The sequence below is a fragment of the Sinohyriopsis cumingii genome, chromosome 8 (assembly GCF_028554795.1).
Source record: "Sinohyriopsis cumingii isolate HCF-2022 chromosome 8, ASM2855479v2, whole genome shotgun sequence".
Taxonomy (NCBI): Eukaryota; Metazoa; Mollusca; class Bivalvia; order Unionida; family Unionidae; genus Sinohyriopsis; species Sinohyriopsis cumingii.
Window position 1 is genome coordinate 39,360,399 of NC_142968.1, and position 21,939 is coordinate 39,382,337.

At 42.8% G+C, this 21,939-nt stretch overlaps 1 protein-coding gene across 10 annotated transcripts in view; it reads left to right on the top strand.

Moving 5' to 3' along the window:
- LOC149793319 (monocarboxylate transporter 14-like) overlaps nucleotides 1–12,942 on the top strand; it is a 47,142-nt gene extending 34,200 nt beyond the window's left edge. For all 10 annotated transcript variants that reach the window (XM_089967292.1, XM_089967296.1, XM_089967298.1 and 7 more), the window contains 4 exons: nucleotides 1,615–2,415; nucleotides 3,649–3,918; nucleotides 11,637–11,762; nucleotides 12,592–12,942. In XM_089967292.1, the coding sequence (XP_089823418.1) occupies nucleotides 1,615–2,415; nucleotides 3,649–3,918; nucleotides 11,637–11,762; nucleotides 12,592–12,803 (1,409 nt within the window). In that variant the 3' untranslated portion in view covers nucleotides 12,804–12,942. The remainder of the gene's footprint in view (nucleotides 1–1,614; nucleotides 2,416–3,648; nucleotides 3,919–11,636; nucleotides 11,763–12,591) is intronic.
- The last annotated feature ends 8,997 nt before the right edge of the window (nucleotides 12,943–21,939 follow it).

Consider the following 21,939-nt stretch of genomic DNA (forward strand, 5'->3'; position numbering starts at 1 on the left):
ATTTGCTTCACAAAAGGAGACAGGTTACAGAGGAAGTCTAGTTACCTTGGAACCGGGTTAGAGAGGGAACTTGGTTTGAACGGGTCCGGATTAAAGAAAGGACATGGTTATTGAAGGAGCCGGATTACATAAAGGCCGGTTTTGGGACATTTCTATGTATACAGCTATCCTAGGATATCACAATAATCTTCCATGCACATCACATAATTATCCGTACATCCGTATCATAGCAAGATATGAAATAAAATCCCGATACAGTGTACTACGAAATATATTTGTTCCACTGTCATGTGATATAAAATCTCTATAAAATGTACGATGAAACATTTGTTCGACTGTCATGTGATATAAAATCTCGCTATAGTGTTTGTTCCATTGCCGTGTGATTTAAAATATCGATACAGTGTACAATGAAACATTTTTTTTTCGACTGTCATATGATATAAAATCTCGATATAGTATGTTGTGAAATATATTTGTTCCACTGTCATGTGATATAAAATCTCGATATAGTATATTACGAAATATATTTGTTCCACTGTCATGTGATATAAAAACAAGATACAGTATACTTTGAAACATATTTGTTCCCCTGTCATATGATAAAGTATACAATGAAAATTTAAAACAAAAATACATTTCCCTTCAATCGGAAAGTATATATCAGTCCTGATATTTATAAAACAAATTTTCAGCACGAACCTTCTGCTGAAGATTAAAGTTTGAAAATGTGAAGTAAATTTGATTATAGTGATTTTGAAATCATATACATTCAAAGGGTACTTATCAACACAAACATTGTTGTGTCTTCCTCTGCCAGGAAAGCAGAAACGGGACCCTGTTTTTATGTACTTGCATGTTTCCGCAGAATGTTTTGAGAACCGTTTGCTGGAATTTGATCATGAAGAAAGATGAAGGGATTACTGAAGAAGATACAAGCAAGAACTGATTATAGTGTTCATGCCAATAACTGACTGAATAATAATAATTGTTGTTGTTGTTGTTGTTGTGGGGTTTAACGCCATTTTTCAGCACGATAGGCTATACATGGCGGCCAGTATTAATGGTGGAGGAAGAACCCGGAAAACCCCGGAAAGAACCACCGACCCACGAGAAGCTACTGGCAAGCTTTCTCACATGCCCACATTGGCTGAATCTTAGACTCGAACCGCCGCAGACAGAGGTGAGATGGCAGTGATCCGTAACGAAGAGCGCTTTAGACCACTCGGCCACTCGGGGCCCCTGAATAATAATAATAGATTTACGATTAGTTACAAGAGAATAATAACACACCAATATGGTGTATAAAGTATTGTATGTAAAACAAAATTGGCAGGTGATGAGATGCGTGCGAGGAAGCAGGGTTTGTATCGTTAGTTGTTCTAGTTTCACTTGAAGCTATAAGGCGAGTATTGCCACTGTGTTAAAGCAGTTTGTATTATTAGCATATGCATTGCGATACAAAGGATTCATACTACCCACAAGATGCAATTCACCAGCACAAATTGCACTTGAATAAATTCAAACGTTGTTCTGGCTAATCTTTAGAAATGAAATGTTTATCTTGACACCATTGATATTTTGAAACTGGAAACTCGTTCAATTTTCTTTCAGGGATGGGGTTTGGTTTCTTGTATCTTCCTGCCATTGTCATGGTTGGCCAGTATTTCGAAAAGAGGCGCGCGTTGGCCACTGGAATTGCCGTTTGTGGGTCCGGTTTCGGAGGATTCGTTTTTGCTCCGCTATGTGAATATCTTCTGTCGGAATATGGTTGGAAGGGCGCCATGTGGATAATTTCAGGCATTATTTTGAATGGTGTTGTGTTTGCATCCTTATTCCGTCCTCTAGAATATATGAATACGGTCATAGTTTCAACTGATGACAGCACGTGCTTTCTTGAAAATGACGTCACTCAAAATCACGCAAATCCCCAACCTGTGAAAATTATGGTTTGGGATGAAAATGGAGTAGAGCAAGGAGTATTTAATACGTGTGATGAAGAGTTGAAAAATTCAAAAGAACAACCAATTTACAAGTGGAGATCAATGGAACTAACAGAAATAAAGATACAAGAAGAAATGGCAAGAAACTACGAAATTGCACGATTGTGTTTTAGCCAGGATCTTGAAATACAACCTAAAACCAGACAGAAACTAAGACAGTCGCGTGAACTTAGAACCAGTCCTCTGAACAGAAAAGATGTTTTCTATAGTGGAAGTATTCAGAACATACCGGAATTTAAAAAAGCGAAGAATAGAACAGAATATGTTAGAAGCATGACCAGATTAGATTCAGATTCTAGCGCATTGAGTAGAGGTCGAAGATGTGGTGTCTTCTCAGATATGTTCGACTTCTCATTACTGAAAAGTCCTACGTTTGTTGTCTACGGTGTGTCATGCCTCCTCTGCATGTTTGGTAAGTAGAATAAAGTTAATATTTACTTTTTACATGAAATGAAGATTGAATTCGAAAGCTGATCCAGATTTTCTATTCCAGAAGTTCCATAAATAATTTAGTGCCTTTTGTATAGAAACCGAAAATCTAAAATTGTCACACAATGCAGATGTAATAATTTGTCCGTTATATCTTCAATACCCAATAATGACTATGAACTACTTTCCCCCACCAAGGCAACTTGTATCACGGTGTGGGCCAAACGTTCGGGGGGCGCTCACCAGTTATTATGTACTTTTGAGAGAGGGACGTATGTAAGGTGAAGTTGTTTGCATTTAAAACATGCACAATGGAGAGAATGTTGGCATGCCTATATGCTACATTAATGTAATGTGGATGATATTTCTTTGGATATTGTACTTTTGGAAAATTTTCATGATCTAAGCACGCTGCTAACTAAAATGAATGCTCCCTTGTGCTAAACAATCAGCCTGAATTAAGCTAGAGTACACTATCCATGGCAGCTATTAAAATAGGGAAAATGAATCTTGCCAGACTAGACAATACCATCTTCTGGAAGTGCAATAAATGAATTACCAAATATATAACATGTAAACAAAAGTTATGGACTCTTTTTTTATACAGTTTACCTCTGAAGTTCAGGAAATGAAAATGACCAAGTGGAGCTAGCACTTTTTTGAAAGGTGCACATCTGGAGTAAAGCCAAGCTGTATACTCTATAACCCATATTATACCCATCAATCATACACCAAAATAAAAGGAATTAAAGGTTCTTTGAATTAAACCTAAGATATACAAGGTCTTTATTTAAATAGCCAGTATAACCAATGAGGAAAGCCATGAAAATTCTTTTTCTTTAAAATTCTGATCCATGCAAAATACGAAACTGTAGAGCGCCACCTCAGGGAATATGTTGCATTTGATTAGAAGGCGTGCGTTAGAATAGTTTACTTAATTTTATTTACAAGGTCTACTGTTAACATAACTTAAATGCACCAAGGAGCGAATAAATCAAGTAGGTCAAAGCTATAGACAATTTACACTCAATTAATTATGGCAGAATCCCGTAACGTTTCATTTTAAACAGTGTTACGTTGAATTACATCCAATTCTTCATTCCCAGTACAATGCGACAGTTTGAATATAATAATCTCTGAGATTGTTTATAATGTATCTCTCGCCACTTGCCACACCTAAATTATAAAGATGCATATTATTTGTCATGTATTACAGGTTTTTTCATTCCTTTCAACTACATTCCGGTGCTAGCAGAGGACTTCGGGATGACTGCTTCAGAAGGCGCCTGGTTGATATCACTTATTGGAATAATAAACACAGTGGCGCGTTTGCTCGTCGGCTATGTGTCAGATAAACCCTGGTCCGATCCTCTACTTATCAATAATTTAGCTCTCACTATCGCAGGTTTCTCTACGATGTTCGTGCCATTCTACAGTCTGTACGGGATACTTGCAGTCTACTGTATACTGTTCGGTTCCAGTATAGGTAAGTTGTATACTGTAGTTTCACAACGCTCCATGTTTACAAACATGAATGTGTTTCACAGCGAACGCCGACTGACCGTATCTCATGCAATAACGAGAAGCTGATTATTGATCAAGATCCAGTCACTTCGTGTACGCTCGATATAATCCGTTGAGGAAAAATGTTTTAACCGATCGCCTCTCTTGAAAAGGACCCACTGTGATTTCGTTGGAATTTTTTCATGGTGAATTATTAAAATAAGATGGCTAAGATTGTGTTTCAAGTGCCATCATTTCCACTAATCAGAATCAGCAGGAATACGAGTTGGGATGATCCATTTACGTATCTGAAGTTAGTCACGGTTACATTTGAAACAGACAACAGCGTTTGTAACCGATAGTAGGGTCTGTCAGTCGCCTGCCAGTGTTGTGATAGTATGCCTGTGTCAGGCCACAGGAGTCTGACGTTTAATCAATAAAGTACGATGAAAACACTGACTACATGAACGTTACGTTATCGGTACTATAAATTAACATAACGAGTTCAAGCGTGACCCCAACACTACGCTCGATTCAGCTTTTCTCCTGCGTCTTTTATCGCTTTTAGAATCGCCAAATGATTGAAGAGCTACACATATCCATCCAGTAGATAGTAACGTACCAATGCATAACTCTCAGAGGACCACTACATGAATCTAATCGGGCGAATGAACCTTTATTTTCACCATTACTGTCACAAAGTCTTTCTACGGGACAACATCAGGCGGAAGTAGCCGATTCTGCCACGGGATGTATACCACTTTGAAAGTTATTTCACACAGTAAAATATTTAACTTGCCTTTTATTTCAGATTGTATCATATGATCATTTTATATAAATTTCCTGAATAGAAATATCCAGTTAAAGTAAAGGATAGTAGAAATGACGGTTGATGACTTCAACACACTTCCAATACTGAAGCCAAGACGGATGCTGGATTCGGTAGTATTAAAAGATAACACAGTTACTGCTCCGTGATCGGTACGAGTATTAGACCCTAACGCGTATTTACTGTAGGGTAGAATCTTGTGAAATCGGCTACTTCCGCCTGATGGTGCCCTGTAGGAAGACTTTGTGACCATACTGGTGAAAATAAAGTTTAATTCGCCCGATTAGATTCATGCGATAGCCTTCGAGAGTTATTCGTTGGTACGTTGCTGTCTTTTGAATGGATATGTGTAGCTTTTCCGTCTTTTGGCGATTCTGAAGTGATAAAAGATGCGTGACAAAAGTCGAATCGAGCGGAGGCTAAGGTCACGCTTGCACTCATCGTGTTTATTTATAGTACCGATAAGGTGATTTCGTGTTATCAGAGATCTCATCGTACTTTATTGATAAAACGTCAGACTCCTGTGGTCAGACATTGCTTGTTCGCAGTATATCGCCGTACGCTGTATGTTTACAATTATAGGGGAGACGGGTTTATTTTTCGACCATACAATAGTTTCTCAACCGCTTGTGTTTTATATATCGCGGACTTGTAGGACGCTTAAGTCCAAGAAAAGAGTTCAGTTGGATATATTTTCATTTTTAAATAACACTTTGATTATCCGTAAGCAACCGATTAGTATCTTAAAATTGAAATTTAATAAAGAAATAGGTGTCCAAAGAATACAATCCTATCTTTCTTAATGAAGGCGATGATAAATCCCCCCCCCCCTTAAGACAGCTGATTCATCATCATCATCATTGGCGACTCGGTCTCGAAAGACCATGCGAATAGCGCCCTTGGGGTGTTGTCTGTCTCTGTTGGCAACGTCTGCTGTGGCTGTGCAGGCCTATACGTGAGTGACAGTCCCTACTGCAGTTGGTGCAGACATACTGGGAAGTCTGCGTTACTGTGGTTGTTGTTGCGTTCTTCTTTCTCTTACGTTTCTCTGCCGCCAACTGGCCTCTCCTCGCATCAGCGACTGATATGCCATTGTTTACAATCAGTCTCCAGGTGCCTCGGTCCTCAGCCAGGTCTTCCCAGCCATCGGGTGAAATGTTGCATGCCTTCATGTCCCTCTTGCACACATCTTTGAAACGGAGTGAGGGGCGTCCGACTCTTCTCATGCCAGTGGCCAGCTGTCCATATAAGATGTCCTTTGGCAGCCTTCCATCCTCCATGCGTCGGACGTGACCCAGCCATCGAAGGCGGCGTTTAATTAGCAGGGAGTACATGCTGGGGGTACTTGCACGCTGCAGGATCTCGCTGTGTGGAACACGGTCTTGCCAGCTGATTTTCAGGATGCGTTTTAGGCACCGTATATGGAAGGAGTTGAGCCGGCGTTCTTGCCTCATGTAGGTACTCCACGTCTCACTTCCATATAGAAGGGTGCTGAGAACGCAGGCCTGGTAGACTCGGACCTTGGTGTGCTCTGTCAGCGCGTTGTTTTCCCAAACCCTCTTTGTTAATCGAGCCATGATGGTGTTTGCCTTTCCAAGCCTTCTGTCCAGCTCCATATCAATCGAGAGAGTGTTGCTGATGGTTGACCCTAGGTAGGTAAATTTGTTGACTGCTTCCAGGGTGACACCGCTGATTTTGATTGAAGGGGCAATGGTGGTATCTTGCACGCTGACATTTGTTTTTTCCAAGCTGATTGTGAGACCAAACTGCGTGCAGGCAACAGCAAAACGGTCTCCCAGTCTCTGGAGGGCTTCCTCGGTGTGGGCCACAAGAGCTGCGTCATCTGCAAAAAGCATCTCCCTGATGAGCACAGCTCTCACTTTGGTCTTTGAGCGCAGTCGTGCCAGGTTGAACAGCCTCCCATCAGACCTGGTGTGTAGATATATGCCATCCGTGGACGTGTCGAAGGCGTAGGACAGGAGCAGGGAGAAGAAGATCCCAAAAAGTGTTGGTGCCAGCACACAGCCCTGCTTCACACCACTGTTAATTGGGAAGGAAGTTGAGGATGATCCATCATACAGGACTGTTCCCTTCATATCTGCATGGAAAGAGATTATCATGCTGAGGAGTTTTGGGGGGCAACCGATCTTACTCAGAAGTTCAAAAAGGCCCTTCCTGCTGACCAAGTCAAAGGCCTTGGTGAGGTCGATGAACATCATGTAGAGTGGTTGACCTTGCTCTCTGCTCTTCTCTTGGAGTTGTCGTAGGGAGAATATCATGTCTGTCGTCGACCTGCCTGCTCTGAAGCCGCACTGTGATTCCGGGTACACACGGTCTGCCAGCAACTGCAGCCTGTTGAGTATGATGCGGGCATACACTTTACCAACAATACTCAAGAGCGAGATCCCTCTGTAATTATTACAGTCACTGCGGTCGCCCTTGTTTTTGTAAAGGGTCACAATTGTGGCATCACGCATGTCTTGGGGGACTACTCCTTCCTCCCAGCAGCGGCAAAGTAGGTCGTGCAGTGGTTTAATCAATGCTGGTTTTCCACGTTTGATAGCTTCGGGCGGGATGCTGTCACTACCTGGTGCTTTGTCGTTTCGAAGGCAGTCGATTGCTTTGCTGAGCTCCTCTAAGGTTGGCACTTTGTCGAGCTCTTCCATGGTGGGCAGATTCTTTATGCTGCTGAGGGCTGCATCAGTGACTGACGTTTCTCGGGAGTATAGTTCCGAGTAGTGCTCCACCCATCTGGCCATCTGTTGCCCACGGTCTGTGATCTTCTCTCCCGTCAGGGATTTCAGGGGAGCGACCCCTTTCACTGTAGGGCCTAGAGCCTTCTTGATGCCACTGTACATGCCTTGGATGTGTCCGGACTCGGCACTGCGTTGGATTCCTTCACACAGTTGTTGCCAGTACTCGTTCGCACACTGTCTAGCAATGCGTTGGGTGTTACTTCGGGCACTTCTGAGAGCAGCAAGCGTCCGTTCATTAGGGCATTTTTTGTAAGCTATGAAGGCTTTTCGTTTCTCCTCGATTTGTGGTTCCATCCTTGGTAGGTGTGCATTGAACCAGTCCTGTGTTTATGCGAGGACGTCCTTTTGGTTTTGAGCGGTGTAGCGCGTGTGGCTGTAGTCGCACTCTGCTGCTCACAAGGGCATGGTCGGAGTCACAGTCTGCACTGTGGTAGGTTCTGGTGGAGAGGACGCTGTTAAGGGCAGAGCGCCTTGTGATGACCAAGTCGAGTTGGTGCCAGTGATGAGATCTGGGGTGTTTCCATGACACTTTGTGTTGTGGCTTACACTTGAAGAAGGTGTTTGTGATGCACAGGCCATGGTAGGTGCATAGCTCCAGCAGTCTCTGGCCGTTTTCGTTGGTCTTTCCAGTGCCATGATATCCGAGGCAGGTAGGCCAGGACTCGTGGTCCGCACCTACTCTGGCATTAAAGTCGCCGAGGAGGAATAGTGGTTCATTTTTGGGGCATCCTTTGATCTGTTCGTCCAGCTGCCCATAGAACTGATCCTTCACGTCTTCTGATGACGTGAGGGTTGGGGCGTAGACACTGATGATGTTGACAGGACCTGAAGTAGTGGTGAGGCGGATGGACAAGAGACGCTCAGTGCCCCCTGTGGGAGGTTCAACCGAGGCCAGGAGATTGTTTTTGATGGCAAAGCCCACTCCGTGCTGACGGGGCTCCTCAGGTTCTCGACCCTTCCAGAAGAAGGTGTAGTTTTCCTCTCTGAGGGAGCCACTAGAGGCGAGCCTGGTTTCCTGGAGGGCAGCTATGCTGATATTTAGTCTGGTGAGTTCTCTATCGATGATGGCCGTCTTTCTGGTGTCGTCCACTTCTCTGAGGTTGTCGGAGATGCCTGTACACATGGTGCGCACATTCCAGCTTGCAAATCGAAGAGCTGGAGTCTTCTTTATTGGTTTCTTGTTTCTTTTGTCTGGTGTGGAATTACCGTCTGCTTGTCATGCTGAACAACACACTGAGCTCCAGACACCCACTGGAGCAGGCAGACGATGGCGGGTCAACACCTTATTGACCGGGGGCTGCCCGGCTTGAGGCGGGCGATAGTTGGCCATTGGGACACGATGATCCCTCCCACCGTCAAAGCTGACCCGTGGCACCCCTTCCCTACGCCAATCGGGTGGGACTTATAACCCGTAAACTGTCAGCTTCCGTGTTGTTTCCTCACTCAGTAGCGAGACTGGAGTGTCCTCTCCAGGGCGCAAGCCTGGGCGTGGAGTATGGAGATCCTGGGCTGCCCAGACGTCAGGATCCCCCTCTGGTCCTTGCTGGTGGGGTCCAAAGGAATGCTGAGCATGACATTTGGCACCAGTTTGGATGCAGGAGCTGCCGGAAGGAGGTCGTAGTCGACCCCCAGCCGCCTTAGGGGCTCCACTCCTGATTTTCTGTCTGGGTTTACTCCCATAGCCTTTCCTTCTCCCGAAGATATCCACAAGGCAGTGGAGCCATAATCCAATGGATGGGACTTGGTTGGTTTTGAATCAGAGTTTCCTTCTCCTAGATGAACTGCCTGACAAGGCTAACGAGCTTCATCTGCCTGGGTTTGGGGTCAGAGTTTCCCTTCTCTTAGACTGGTTGCCTGCCAAGGCTAATGAGCCCAGTCTGCCCACCCAGTTATACCGCCGGGTACTCGGTCGCGCCACACAGCAGGCTCTGTTAAAAACAGGGGGCACCGCGTGAAGGTGCTGCTGTGGACACATTAGTGTAGGAGAGGCCATATGCAAGTAACCTCCTGCCCCGCAGAGCGAGACAGTGGTCCTGCGGCGATCACTACACCTGGGAAGGAGAGGCTATGAGAGACGCTTCACTTTCCTTTGGCAAGCGGGACGTCAGGCCCAGGCCACGCACCCCCAAGCTGATTGCTTCATATAAATTCATTGTTACACTAATATTACGCGTTGTATGTAGATTAATGGAAGTTAATCGCTACTATATACATGTAGTCGGTATTGCATGCAAGACAGCTGGTTGTTTAATGTAATTCAATCGCTAGAGTAATAGTCTATGATGTATACAAGACTGCTGGCAGATTAACAGAAGTTCATTGTTGCAATAATAGTCCGTGTTTTATTCAAGACTGCTGGTAGATTAACAGAAGTTCATCGCTACAATGATAGTCTGTGTTGTATAATAAATTTGGTTGCTTCATTGAAGTTCGTTGTTACATAGTGGTTTATGTCTTTTCTCCTATATGTTTGAATGGCAGGGAAATATACAAAGGATGACATATCTGAAGACTGAAAGAAGAAAAAAAAAGAGTTGATAAGCGGTATACTACATATCTATTTTATGCTGACATCACCCCAATAAAGTTTTGTTTAAAAATATCCAAGAAAGAATCATCGTGCCTATCACGCAAAGAACGAAACTGTTTTGACCTAATTACAGGCTAGTAACAAAAGATGGATGTCATGCGTGGCTAAAAATCAACGCCATCAACAAAATGTACAATATGGATTATATCAAGGTAAAGTTATGCCTGGTAGCGAGGAAATATGTCAGTCAGGAAATATGTCAATCAGGAAATATGTCAATTAGGAAATATGTCAATTAGGAATTCTGTCAATAAGTAAATATGTCAAAAGTATGATGTAGCGAGATATTGGACAAGAGATAATAATAATAATAATGATAATAATAATAATAATAATAATAATAATAATAATAATAATAATAATATATCTAAAGAGTTATGAAATATTTAGTTGGATAAACAATAACCTCACTATTGCGTGCATCTGATAAACTGATACATGGCTGTAGTTTCGATAAGATTACATTAGAAACGTTAGACATTTCTATTTAGGCCCCACATCCCATGAGTCATCAGTTGTAGTATCCAGTCTCGTTCCTTATGTGTTCGTTCTATACCAGTCCACCCCAAGTTAGATTCAATCGGTAGCATTGCGAGGAACTCGGCTGAATGCCAAGTCGAGTTTTTGTAGTTGTCGAATTTGGCGTTGATTTTGTTGAGACTGTGGCTTTTCTGGCTCTTCAACAGTTTTCGCCAGCATTTTGAATGGCATTGATCTTGCATGTTGGATGATACAGTGTAGATTACATCTTGGTTCGACATCCTAACTGCTGATTAAAAATGAAGATCATTCCTGTCGGCAAACTTCGAAACGATTTGGTCTTGAGCATATGTTTGCAAAGTAGGCAGTGCTTATCTTTGCAGCGATATATGCCTCAATTAGTGTCCTCTTTGAAGTTACTTCGTATGTATCAGATGTTCCTACATATTTTTAGGTCTGCTGTTCACAGCTGTAGGTACTTCTTGAAATTTGTCCAACAGACATTTGGAGGAATCACTCTGGTTCCAATGCCACCAAACTATCTTTTAAGTATGGGTATAGAGTAATCACGAAGTGGACGCGTTTATTGGTTTTCTTGGTTGTATATTTCAGGAGGGCTTCTCTATCGATAGTTTTGTCAACTGCCTCCTCGATGTAGCTATTTCTGTATCTTCTTCTAAGATATTCCTTTTCGCTCTCCGAGAAACTTTTCAAATGTAACCAGATTAGATTATATGTGTTTGGTCCTAACGCATATGTCATGAAGAAGATTTTTTTATTATGTGAGGTGTCAGCTGGGTGGGAGTAGATACTGATGAGATTCAGCTGGTTTGGAATACAGGTCAGTTTATATTGTCTCCTCCAGAAAGGTAGATTGGGTATGTAAACATTTTTTTGAGAAATGAGGAATACTGGAGGTTTTATTTATTTATTTATTTATTAGATCGCAAGACTCGTAGCAACTGCAAAATGTAGAATTATGATATATGGATGTATTGCATTATTTAGTTCATTTTAATATTTGTACATGAAAAATCTCATTACAGCCGCATTTGTGTCGCTACGGTCCATAATAATGGTTGAATTGTTGGGCATAGAAAAATTGACGAATTCATTCGGTTTGGTCGTGATGTGCCAAGGTCTTTCTTCGTTTATTGGATCACCTATTGCTGGTACGTACACATATATTCATCCTTACATACATACATACATACATACATACATACATACATACATACATACATACATACATACATACATGCATGCATACACACATACATACATACATACATACATACATACGGACGGACAGACAGACAGACAGACATGAGAAACTTTTCAACATTTTCAAGTATTGTGTTTAAATCCCCACATATTCCTTTAAAGGCATCTGAGATAATATAATATCCTTAGTCCGTCTATTCGTCCGTCCCCGTTGCCAAATTTTCTAAACTACTTGGTGGAATTGTACGAAATTGTGTAGTTTTGTTTCCTCTACAAGGACAATGTCATCCTGGTTTCACTTTCGGTCTCAAACTCTTCCTTCGTGCTACGACTGACGTCTTCATACAGCAAACTGTGTATAATCCCTGCCTGCATATATGTACATGTATGAAGACACTCAGCAGATAGACAGGATATAATGTCGACCTGAGCCAAAATATAAATGAACATATTTATCTTTAAATGAAAATTTAAATAACCAAAAAATTAATTTCGCGACTTTTGTTCACTTATTGTTTGCCATATCCTGAACTATATATCCGCAAGTTTAATTTTTTATGACATCATCCCAGAAGGTCTGTAAAAACTAGTATTTGGTATATATTTATAGCAGGCGTTTCGTGAAATTAAGAGTTTAAACTTTTCGCTCTAATTTAGCATGGATTGCGTTTGATTGAAATATAGTACCATAATATATGGGATGCGTTGTTGAGAAAAAATATTGATGTATGAAAAAGTCAATATGGTAACAGGAAAGTTGTGTTGTTTATTTTCCAGGAGTATTGTCCGATCATACTGGCAATTATAAGGCGTCATTTTACATTGCTGGTGCATCCATTGCTCTTGCTGGTCTCATCTGCTTTCCTTTGAGGCGCATTGCACGCTGGGAGAAAAATCGAAACGAACAACGATCAGACGGTATACATGTGCAACAAGAAAAATACCCAATGCTTGAAAAGTCTAGAAGCAGTGTTTCTGGAAAATCTTGACCCAAACAATTGAATAACAGAGGTAATTATGTTCAACCTGCACATGCTCATCTGATAAACTTCAATTGGAATGTTCTCACAACATCGAAGCAGAAAGACTCAGTGTACTGTTATAGGACGTATGCCAGTAGTATATGGGGATCTTATAGGGTCTATGGGATTTATCATTACAAACACCCTTGGGAACATATAGGGTCTATGTAAATTTAACATGGAGAAAAATCGTGGGAACATATAGGGTCTATGGGAATTAACATGGCCAAAAACCCTGGGACAATATAGGGTCTATGTAAATTTAACATGGAGAAAAATCGTGGGAACATATAGGGTCTATGGGAATTAACATGGCCAAAAACCCTGGGACAATATAGGGTCTATGTAAATTTAACATGGACATAAACCCTTGGGACTGTATAGGGTCTATGTAAAATTGAAACAGGGAGGGTCTCTATTTTTTTTTTAAAAAATAAAAAAATAAAATAAAAAAATAAAATAAAAAATAAAATAAAAAAAGGGGTAGGCAATTCAAAGACTATCTCTTTTCGAGAAATATGGCTGGCCCTGAAAAGGGCCTTTGGGTTTATGTTAATGTATTCATAAACATAAATGGCACCGCATTGGTCTTCTTCTTCTCCTTAGGCTGCGTCTTACTGTTGGTCCGTACATCAGCACTCTTTTCAGGCATCCTTGTCTTTCCACGTAGATCCTACGTATCCACAGGCTGGTGTTTGTCCTGTGGACAACGGTCCACTTCGATCGGACATACATAAGCAAGTCTGTCCGAAACATCATGGAAGACACAAGGGTGGATGACTCAACTGTAGTCCACATCTTGAAGCGACGAGAATAGGTAAATCAATGCAGTGAACGGCGCTTATTTATAGGGACAGGAGGGATTGAAACGGATTGAGTTCATTCACCAATCCGAACACGCGTTACAGAATTCAGTCAGCCCGCATCCAATCCGAAGAGAGCAGTCTGTGACGTCACGTAGTCAATATAGATTCGCTAACGCTTGTGTGCAGTCAATCTATGCGACAGTGATTCAACATGACGGAAACTCAGAAAACGATCCATTGGGCTGCACCAGCAGGGGAGACTGCCCAAGGGAACTCGGACTTACTTTCAGAAGAAGTGAATTGGGATTTTGTGGATTTTCTCTCCTCGCAAGAATTTGTTCCGGAACCTTCGTTACCTTCTTCATTACCGCAAGTGGAGAATTTTAGACAGAGACAGAAAGAAGAATTGGAGAAATTTATGCAACGACAAAAGGAAGCGGAACAAGCTTTTCTCCTACAGCAACAGCAACAAGAAGAAGAGGTAAGAAAAAAACAACAGCAGCAACAACAAGAAGAAGTAGCAGCAAAGAAACAAGAGGGTGAAAATGAAACGGCCACGGTACTGTTGGACATTTTAGCGGAGTTAAGAAGTCTGAAACAAATGTATCAGACTTCTTTATCACGACCGAAGAGAATACGACCTTCCCGAGCTAAACACGTTAACCCTGTGACTAAGCCTACCGTACCACCCTTAGTGATTTCAACCCAATCATTATCATCATCATCAACATTACGCAGTCCAGAAGTAGGCCTTGGCCGTGGCAAAGGCATAAGGCAGTTAAAGTTGATTGCTTAAACTCACCCCTACATCGTAAAGAAAAAAGGCCCTTTTCAGGGCCACCCACATATCTCGAAAAGAAATACAATTTCAATTTGCCAATAACTCAAAACAAAAAATAAACCCCACCCATTTTTACCCTTATAGTACGTGCCTGTGTATGAGTGCGTGAGTGTAGCTTCTTATTTTAAAATCAAAACTCAAAGACTCTTACCTTATAACATTCATTTATTCTTTTCTCCATTTTTTACAATCCAATTCACAATTCACAACACAACACTTTAATAAAAAGTTCATTGATTTCTTCTTTTCTCCTTGTTTAGTCTCTCTGTTTTTTGAATTTCTTCACCGTCACACTCTTTTCCTCTTCTTCCTCCTCGCTTTCTTCCCTTCTTTTTTTCGTCTCCTGTTTCTTTTTCTTCACCTGTCTGCTTTCTTCCTCTGAAGAATCCCTCTCTTCTTCTGAAGAATCCTTCTTTTCTTCTGACTCCTCTTGTTTCTTTTTTGGGCAATCTGGAGACCAATGTCCTTTTTCTTTACAATAATAACAGGTATCTTGACTTTTGTCTTTTTTAGCTCCTGTTTTTTGACGGTCTGGACACTCTGAAGACCAATGCCCTTTCTTCTGACAGATATAGCAAGTATCTTGACTTTTATCTCGAAAGGAAGGAGAGTAGTCCGTAGGATGGTCTGAAGAGAATTTTCTAATGACCCCTCGCAAAGCTCTGACGAAACGTTCCATCTGGTTAGTCTCTTCCATCGTTGTGCTCGGCTTGAGAGTGAAATGAATAGTGAAAGGACAAGACACACACCCTTTTATATACGCTGGTCTGCTATGACTATAAAGTAGTTCATGGTGTTTGAACTTGAGTCATTTGACGTTTTTCACTCAAGATGAAACGATCCCATTCATTCGAGAAGAAAGAAGAAGAAAGTAAGAGGCAGAAACGTGATCTATCGCCTCGTACCAGGGCTGAAATCTTGACACAAATTCATGCCAGTGATTTTGAAGAGGACATGAGTGAACCAGAATCCCAACCCTCTAAACCAAGTCCACCACCCTTTGTCAACCCTGAAAAGTACTATTCCATTCGAGAGACGGAAAAGCGCTCCTCTAGAAAATTTAGAACCACGGCTTACAAATACACGGTGAAGTTTAAAGATTTCAAGTCCGAAGTACCGTTAGAGAAAGCAGAAGGGTTCATCACCGGAGTGTGGGATTCTCTGCTCACTGCACTCAAGCGACAATGTCAACCCAAAGAAGACGATCGCTTGAGACTTTCCATACAACACGACGGTTTGAAATCCCCTGTTTGGATCGAGTTTAGCACCCCTGCAGAATTGACCGCTTCCAAAGTCATGGACAAGATTCAACACGTGCAACAATCTAATGACCAGTTTGACATCACCGATGGAAAAGCCACATTGGACATGACCCACGTCTCTCCTCCTCAAGGGACCGGACGCAAAAAGATGTTATTGGTGAACGACCTTCGCAGCATTAAGCGTAGCCTTGTCCAAATTCACAATCCTCATGACCAGATGTGTTTAGCCCGTGCCATCCAGGTGGGACGAACCTATGCCAACAAGAACGACACGGTAGAATGGAAAAGAGACTGGGAGAACATTCGACAATCGGACCGAGCCAAACAACGAAGTGAAGCAGAACTCCTGTTACGAAAAGCTGGCATGTCCAAAGACACACCCTGTGGCATTCCTGAGATGCAAAAATTGCAAGATGCCCTAGCTCCACGATACACTTTGAAAGTGCACCCTCAAGAAGTGCGCGGGTCTCTGTTGTTTCGAGGGCAAGATTTTAAGGACGGAAAATACATTCATGTTTATCATCACGATGACCATTTCGATACCATTACCAGTATCACCGGATTCCTGGGATACGGTTATTACTGTGAGAAATGTGACCATGGTTATAATAATCGAGAGCAACACAAGCATTGTGGATCGAAATGCTCAGGATGTTTGGCCTCTTCACCCTGTCTGAGCGAAGAACCAGTGCCTTGTTCCACTTGTCTGCGCACGTTTGTCAGCCCTACCTGTTACCAACAACATCTGAAAACGCAAGGTTCACAGCAGAAATGTGCTTGTCAACTCCTGAGATTGTGCTCTACGTGTGGACAAGGCATACGTACCAATAGTACCAAGGCACACGTATGTTCAGGAAAAAAGAAATGTCACATTTGTCACCACATCGTGGACTTGGAACACCAATGTTACGTGCAAAAATACCAGCCCCCACCAGAGAAAGAGGACGGTCACAAGAAGAAAGGCAATTTCATCTTTTTCGATTTCGAATGCATGCAAGAGACTGGCATTCACATTCCTAATTTCTGCGTGGCTCATCGAGCGTGCGAGAAGTGCATTCAAGAACCTATCTTCAGTCATTGCCCTCACTGCAGCAAGATTCCTGGAGGGCGTGAAAAAATCTTTCGGGGGCCAAACACGTTAGCCGATTTTGCCCAATGGGTCTTAGACCCCATCGACAAGACGTGGAGCCAAGAGGACATCGGACTTTACGGAGATTGTCATCGTCATGCCACGGTGATGGCTCACAATTTCTCCGGATACGATGGACAGTTTCTTCTCAGATACTATACGGAACATGGCACCGAACGTCCTAAAGTGACTTTGAACGGAGCCAAAATCATTTTCATGCAAGTGGGACAAGTACAGTTTAAAGATTCGATGAGCTATTTGGCCATGCCTTTGAGTCGAATGCCTAAAACGTTTGGAATGACAGAAATGGCTAAAGGGTACTTTCCACACTTTTTCAATACGGAAGCCAATCAACACGCCGTTCTACCCCATTTACCTGAGGCTCACTATTACGACCCCGACAACATGCGTACCGAACAACGAGAAGCTTTCTACGCTTGGTACCAGGCTCACGCCTCTGACCCCTTCGACTTTCAGGAAGAAATGCTAAAGTATTGTCGTTCCGACGTGGACATTTTACGGCGTTGCTGTGGAAAATTTCGAGAACTGTTCATGGAACACGGAGGGGTCGATCCTTTGAAAGAAGCTTGCACCATTGCCAAAGCGTGTTCCTTAGTGTACCGCCAACGATTCATGCTTGAAAACACCGTGGCTGTCATCAGTCCTCAAACGACCCACTATGTCAAGCGTCAATACTCGGTCAAAGCCCTACGTTGGTTACATTACTTGTGCGACAAGGAAGACAAGTGGATTCAGCATGCCCGCAACGGAGGGGGTGAAAAGACCATCGGAACGTATTCGGTCGATGGCTGGGACTTAGAAAACCCCAAGATCGTGTACGAGTTTAACGGTTGCTTATTTCACGGATGTCCCGTTTGTTATCCTGACCGTGGCACTAAAAATCAGTTTTTGCAACGAACCATGGAAGACTTGTACCAGGACACTTGTCAGCGACGCCTAAAGTTAGAACAGCAAGGATACCAAGTGGTGGAAATGTGGGAACACGAGTACGATCACCGTATGAAAACCGATCCCGAGTTTAAACGCCTCGTGGAAAGTTACCAGTTCATGGACCCGCTGAACCCGAGGGATAGTTTGTACGGAGGAAGGACCAATGCCACCTGTTTGCTGTACCAAGCCGACGAAGAGAACGGAGAAGAAATCAAATACTTGGACGTGTGTTCGCTGTATCCCTACGTGTGCAAATATTGTCGCTTTCCTGTAGGGCACCCGCAATTGTTCACGGAACACATCGACCTGGTCAACATTCGACAATACGAAGGCTTGATCAAGTGTAAAGTTTTGCCTCCCACGAACCTATACCATCCCGTCTTACCTCACCATTGTCAAGGCAAACTGATGTTTCCCTTGTGCCGTACTTGTGCCGAAACGTGCAACCAAGACCAGCCTTGTCATCACAGCCAGGAAGAACGGGCCTTGACCGGAACCTGGGTCAGCGTAGAATTGTTCAAAGCTCTGGACATGGGATACCAACTGTTAGAAGTGTACGAAATTTGCCACTTTCCCAAGACACAACAATACCACAAGGGTGACCCCAGTCAGAAAGGCATTTTCGCAGACTACGTGGATGCCTTTTTGAAACTGAAGCAAGAAGCCAGTGGCTATCCTTCCTGGTGTCACACTCCCGAAGACCAAATACAATTCAAAGAGAAATACTACGAACAAGAAGGCATCACTTTAGACCACATCGAGAAAAACGAAGGCAGGCGATCGTTTGCCAAAGTGATGTTAAATTGCTTGTGGGGTAAAATGGCACAACGCCCGTGTTTACCCAAGACGGAATATTTGACAGAACCTTCCCGCTACTTTCAGATGATTCACGACAAAACCAAATTCATGAAACACGTGGACATCGTTCGCGAGGATTTGATCTTAGTCAATTACGAAGAAGATCTGGACTTTGTACAAGACGACCCCTTTGGAAATGTCATCATTGCGGCTTACGTGACAGCCCATGCTCGCTTAAAATTGTACGAAGCTTTAGAACTGTTAGAAGAACGCGTCCTGTACTTTGACACGGACAGTTGCATTTACATCCATCACCCGATTCAACATCACCCTGACATCGAAGGAGACCGTTTAGGAGCCTGGACAGACGAGCATCCCGACGACAAGATTCTAAGTTTCGTCAGTGGCGGTCCCAAAAATTACGGCTACGAATACCGGGACAAACAAGGAGAAGTGCACACGACGTGCAAAGTGAAAGGACTGACTCTGAATTATCGTACCAGTCGAGTGGTCAACTTTGGGGTATTGAAAGAAGCCTTGCAATCGGAAGAGGATGGAAACTTTAAAGTGACCACCTATCAACCGAACAAGATTGTACGTTTACCCACTCACCACATCGTCAGTCGACCCTTGGAAAAAGTCTATCAAATCGTGTACCAGAAGCGAGTGCGACTTCCCAATCACTTTACGTTACCGTACGGTCACGTCGGTATTGGTCTGTATATAAAAAGGAACCCTAGACAAGATCGATAGTTCATTGTGACTACCAAGACCGAGCAAACAAGATGAATACTTTGAAAGAGACATCGTTCCAGTTTGGGGATTGTAAAAAAGTTGTATCTTCCTCTAGTGTGACTAATATTGGATGGATAAGACCCAGGCATTGCGACGGAAAATGTCCGGAAGGAAACTGCGATTGTCCATGTGGTTACCATTGTAACTGCGTCACGGAGTTTGCAGACGAGTGCGATTGTGAGCCTTGCGATGGATACGATGCTGTACGTTGTGACCTGAGCGATGCCGTAAAGCATCATGGGAACTTTAGTGCCCCTACCCCTATCATGGAAAGTGATGCTGTGCGTGTCAAACCTGTCGGATGCGAAAGTGATGCCGCTCGTCCTCTTGGACATTTTACTGGGTTTCGTTTTAAAGGGGAATGTTCACCTTCACCTCTACCCCCCTACGGATGTCATCCAGCCTTGAGCAAACTCCTACCCATGTCACTCAACCCTCATCGAAACGAACCTGTGAAAAACGAATATTCGTTTCCTGTGCGTTTGTCGGAATACTGCGACTTTGAAAATCGTCTTCAATCGTTCAAAGGAAAATGGCCAAAGTATCTGGGAGGACCGACCCCCGAAGAATTAGCCAGAGCCGGATTTTTCTACTTGGGCGAAGGAGATAAAGTCAGGTGCTTCAGTTGCGATGTGACACTTCACCACTGGGAACCACAAGATTCGGCCTACGTAGAACATGCTCGATGGTCACCGAATTGTCATTACTTACCCTTAGTGGGACCGAGACATTGAAGTAACTTCTTACCATAATCATCTGTTCATGGATACTTTACAAGAGAACATTCGTGCTTTGCCTGTGGAGTTGAGAGAACGCATTTACCGAGAGCTGGTCAAAATACAAGTGAAACGTAAAGAACAATTGCATCCGTTACGTCACCGGTGTTTGAACCACTGGTACCTGAAGGCTATACAAGGATTGATTCAATTGAAAGTGTTCCATCGGACAGACATTGATCAACGATCCTCTAGTTTTAAAAAGGATTGGTTTGGTATGGACGATTCTACCTACATCATTGTAAACGTACTGCATCGAATTCCAGAGGAAGAGTTAACGAATTACCAACATCTTGAACACAATGTCAACTTAGTGAAAGAGGAAACTTCTGAACGAATTGTCATGTGTAGATTAGTGACTCAACGATTTAAATTTGACACTGAAGTGAAACCATGTTTGTGCAAAGAGTACATTTCTTGTGTCAGACCAAAGAGGATTTAGTATGACCTATTCATGGATACTTTGCTAGAGAACATTCGTGCTTTGCCTGTGGAGTTGAGAGAACGCATTTACCGAGAGCTGGTGAAAATACAAGTCAAACGTAAAGAACAATTGCATCCGTTACGTCACCAGATCTTTAACCACTGGTACCTGAATGGTATAAGAGAACTGATTCGTCAGAAATTGTTTCAGTGGTCAGACCTTGTTCAACACTTTGAGTTAGTGAATGATCGAAATGTTCATTATTTTGGTTACTTCGAGATTCACCTACAGCAATACATTGAGGAAGACAAGTTAAAGGATTATCAACATATTTTACGTGGAATCTACTTAGAGGAAGAGGAAACTTCTAAACGAACTCTGAAGTTTCGGTTACAGTATGCAAGATTTAGATTCCCTACTGGAGAACGAAGATCTCTGGCTAGAAAGTACGTGTATTGTTTCCGAAACAAAGAGACTATAAAAACAGGCTGCCATGCCACGACTTATGTCACATGTCATCCAACAGATTCCGTGGAAGGAACTCAATGACCATATTCAAACCGTGGATCATTACCATCGATTATTACAAGAACTGTATCCATTCAATTTGGGACGACAAGTGGTGTGTGTCTTAGTGACTTGTTTTTTGGGATTTCGTTTACCAGCCGATTCTTTGTGGACTCTTTACGATCAGTACTTACCACCTCCATGGCCTTAAATGGTCACGAAAAACTCCTTTTGCTCAAAGCCTTGCGTTTTCATCTGGATACTTCTCGACCTCTACGGGAAAAAAAGATTCGTCAACTTTTAGCGACCCAAGACGTGTATGACGATGTGTGTGTAGCTTGTGACTTACATCCCCATTGGACAGATGTCCGTGCCTGGAAAGAATGGGATTTTGAGGCTTGGACCCAAGAAGTGGCCCAGTATGCACGAGAGTTGTTCAAGGAAAAAAGTTACTTTTCAACCCGTGTTAGTGACGGTGCCAGAAGAACCCGTCACCCAGGACAGGACTGTCGTGGACAGACCTGAAAGACCCTTTCGGGAGGACACTTGTGTGACCTTACCCCCTGTTGAACTGGTTAGAACATTACCCAAAAGATGTGATTGTTGTACAGACACTTGTGTTTATTCCACGTTCATCGTTATCATGTGCCTTTTATCCTTGTACTTAAGCCTTTGGCTTTTATGTATTTTTGTCTTTCGTATTCATGTTTGATAAAAAAACATTCAATAAACGTGTTCTGAAAAAGTATATAAACTCTTGTCTTGTTTGTTTTCGTGTCACAAGTGACATTTCTCACACCATGGCTACCTCTGC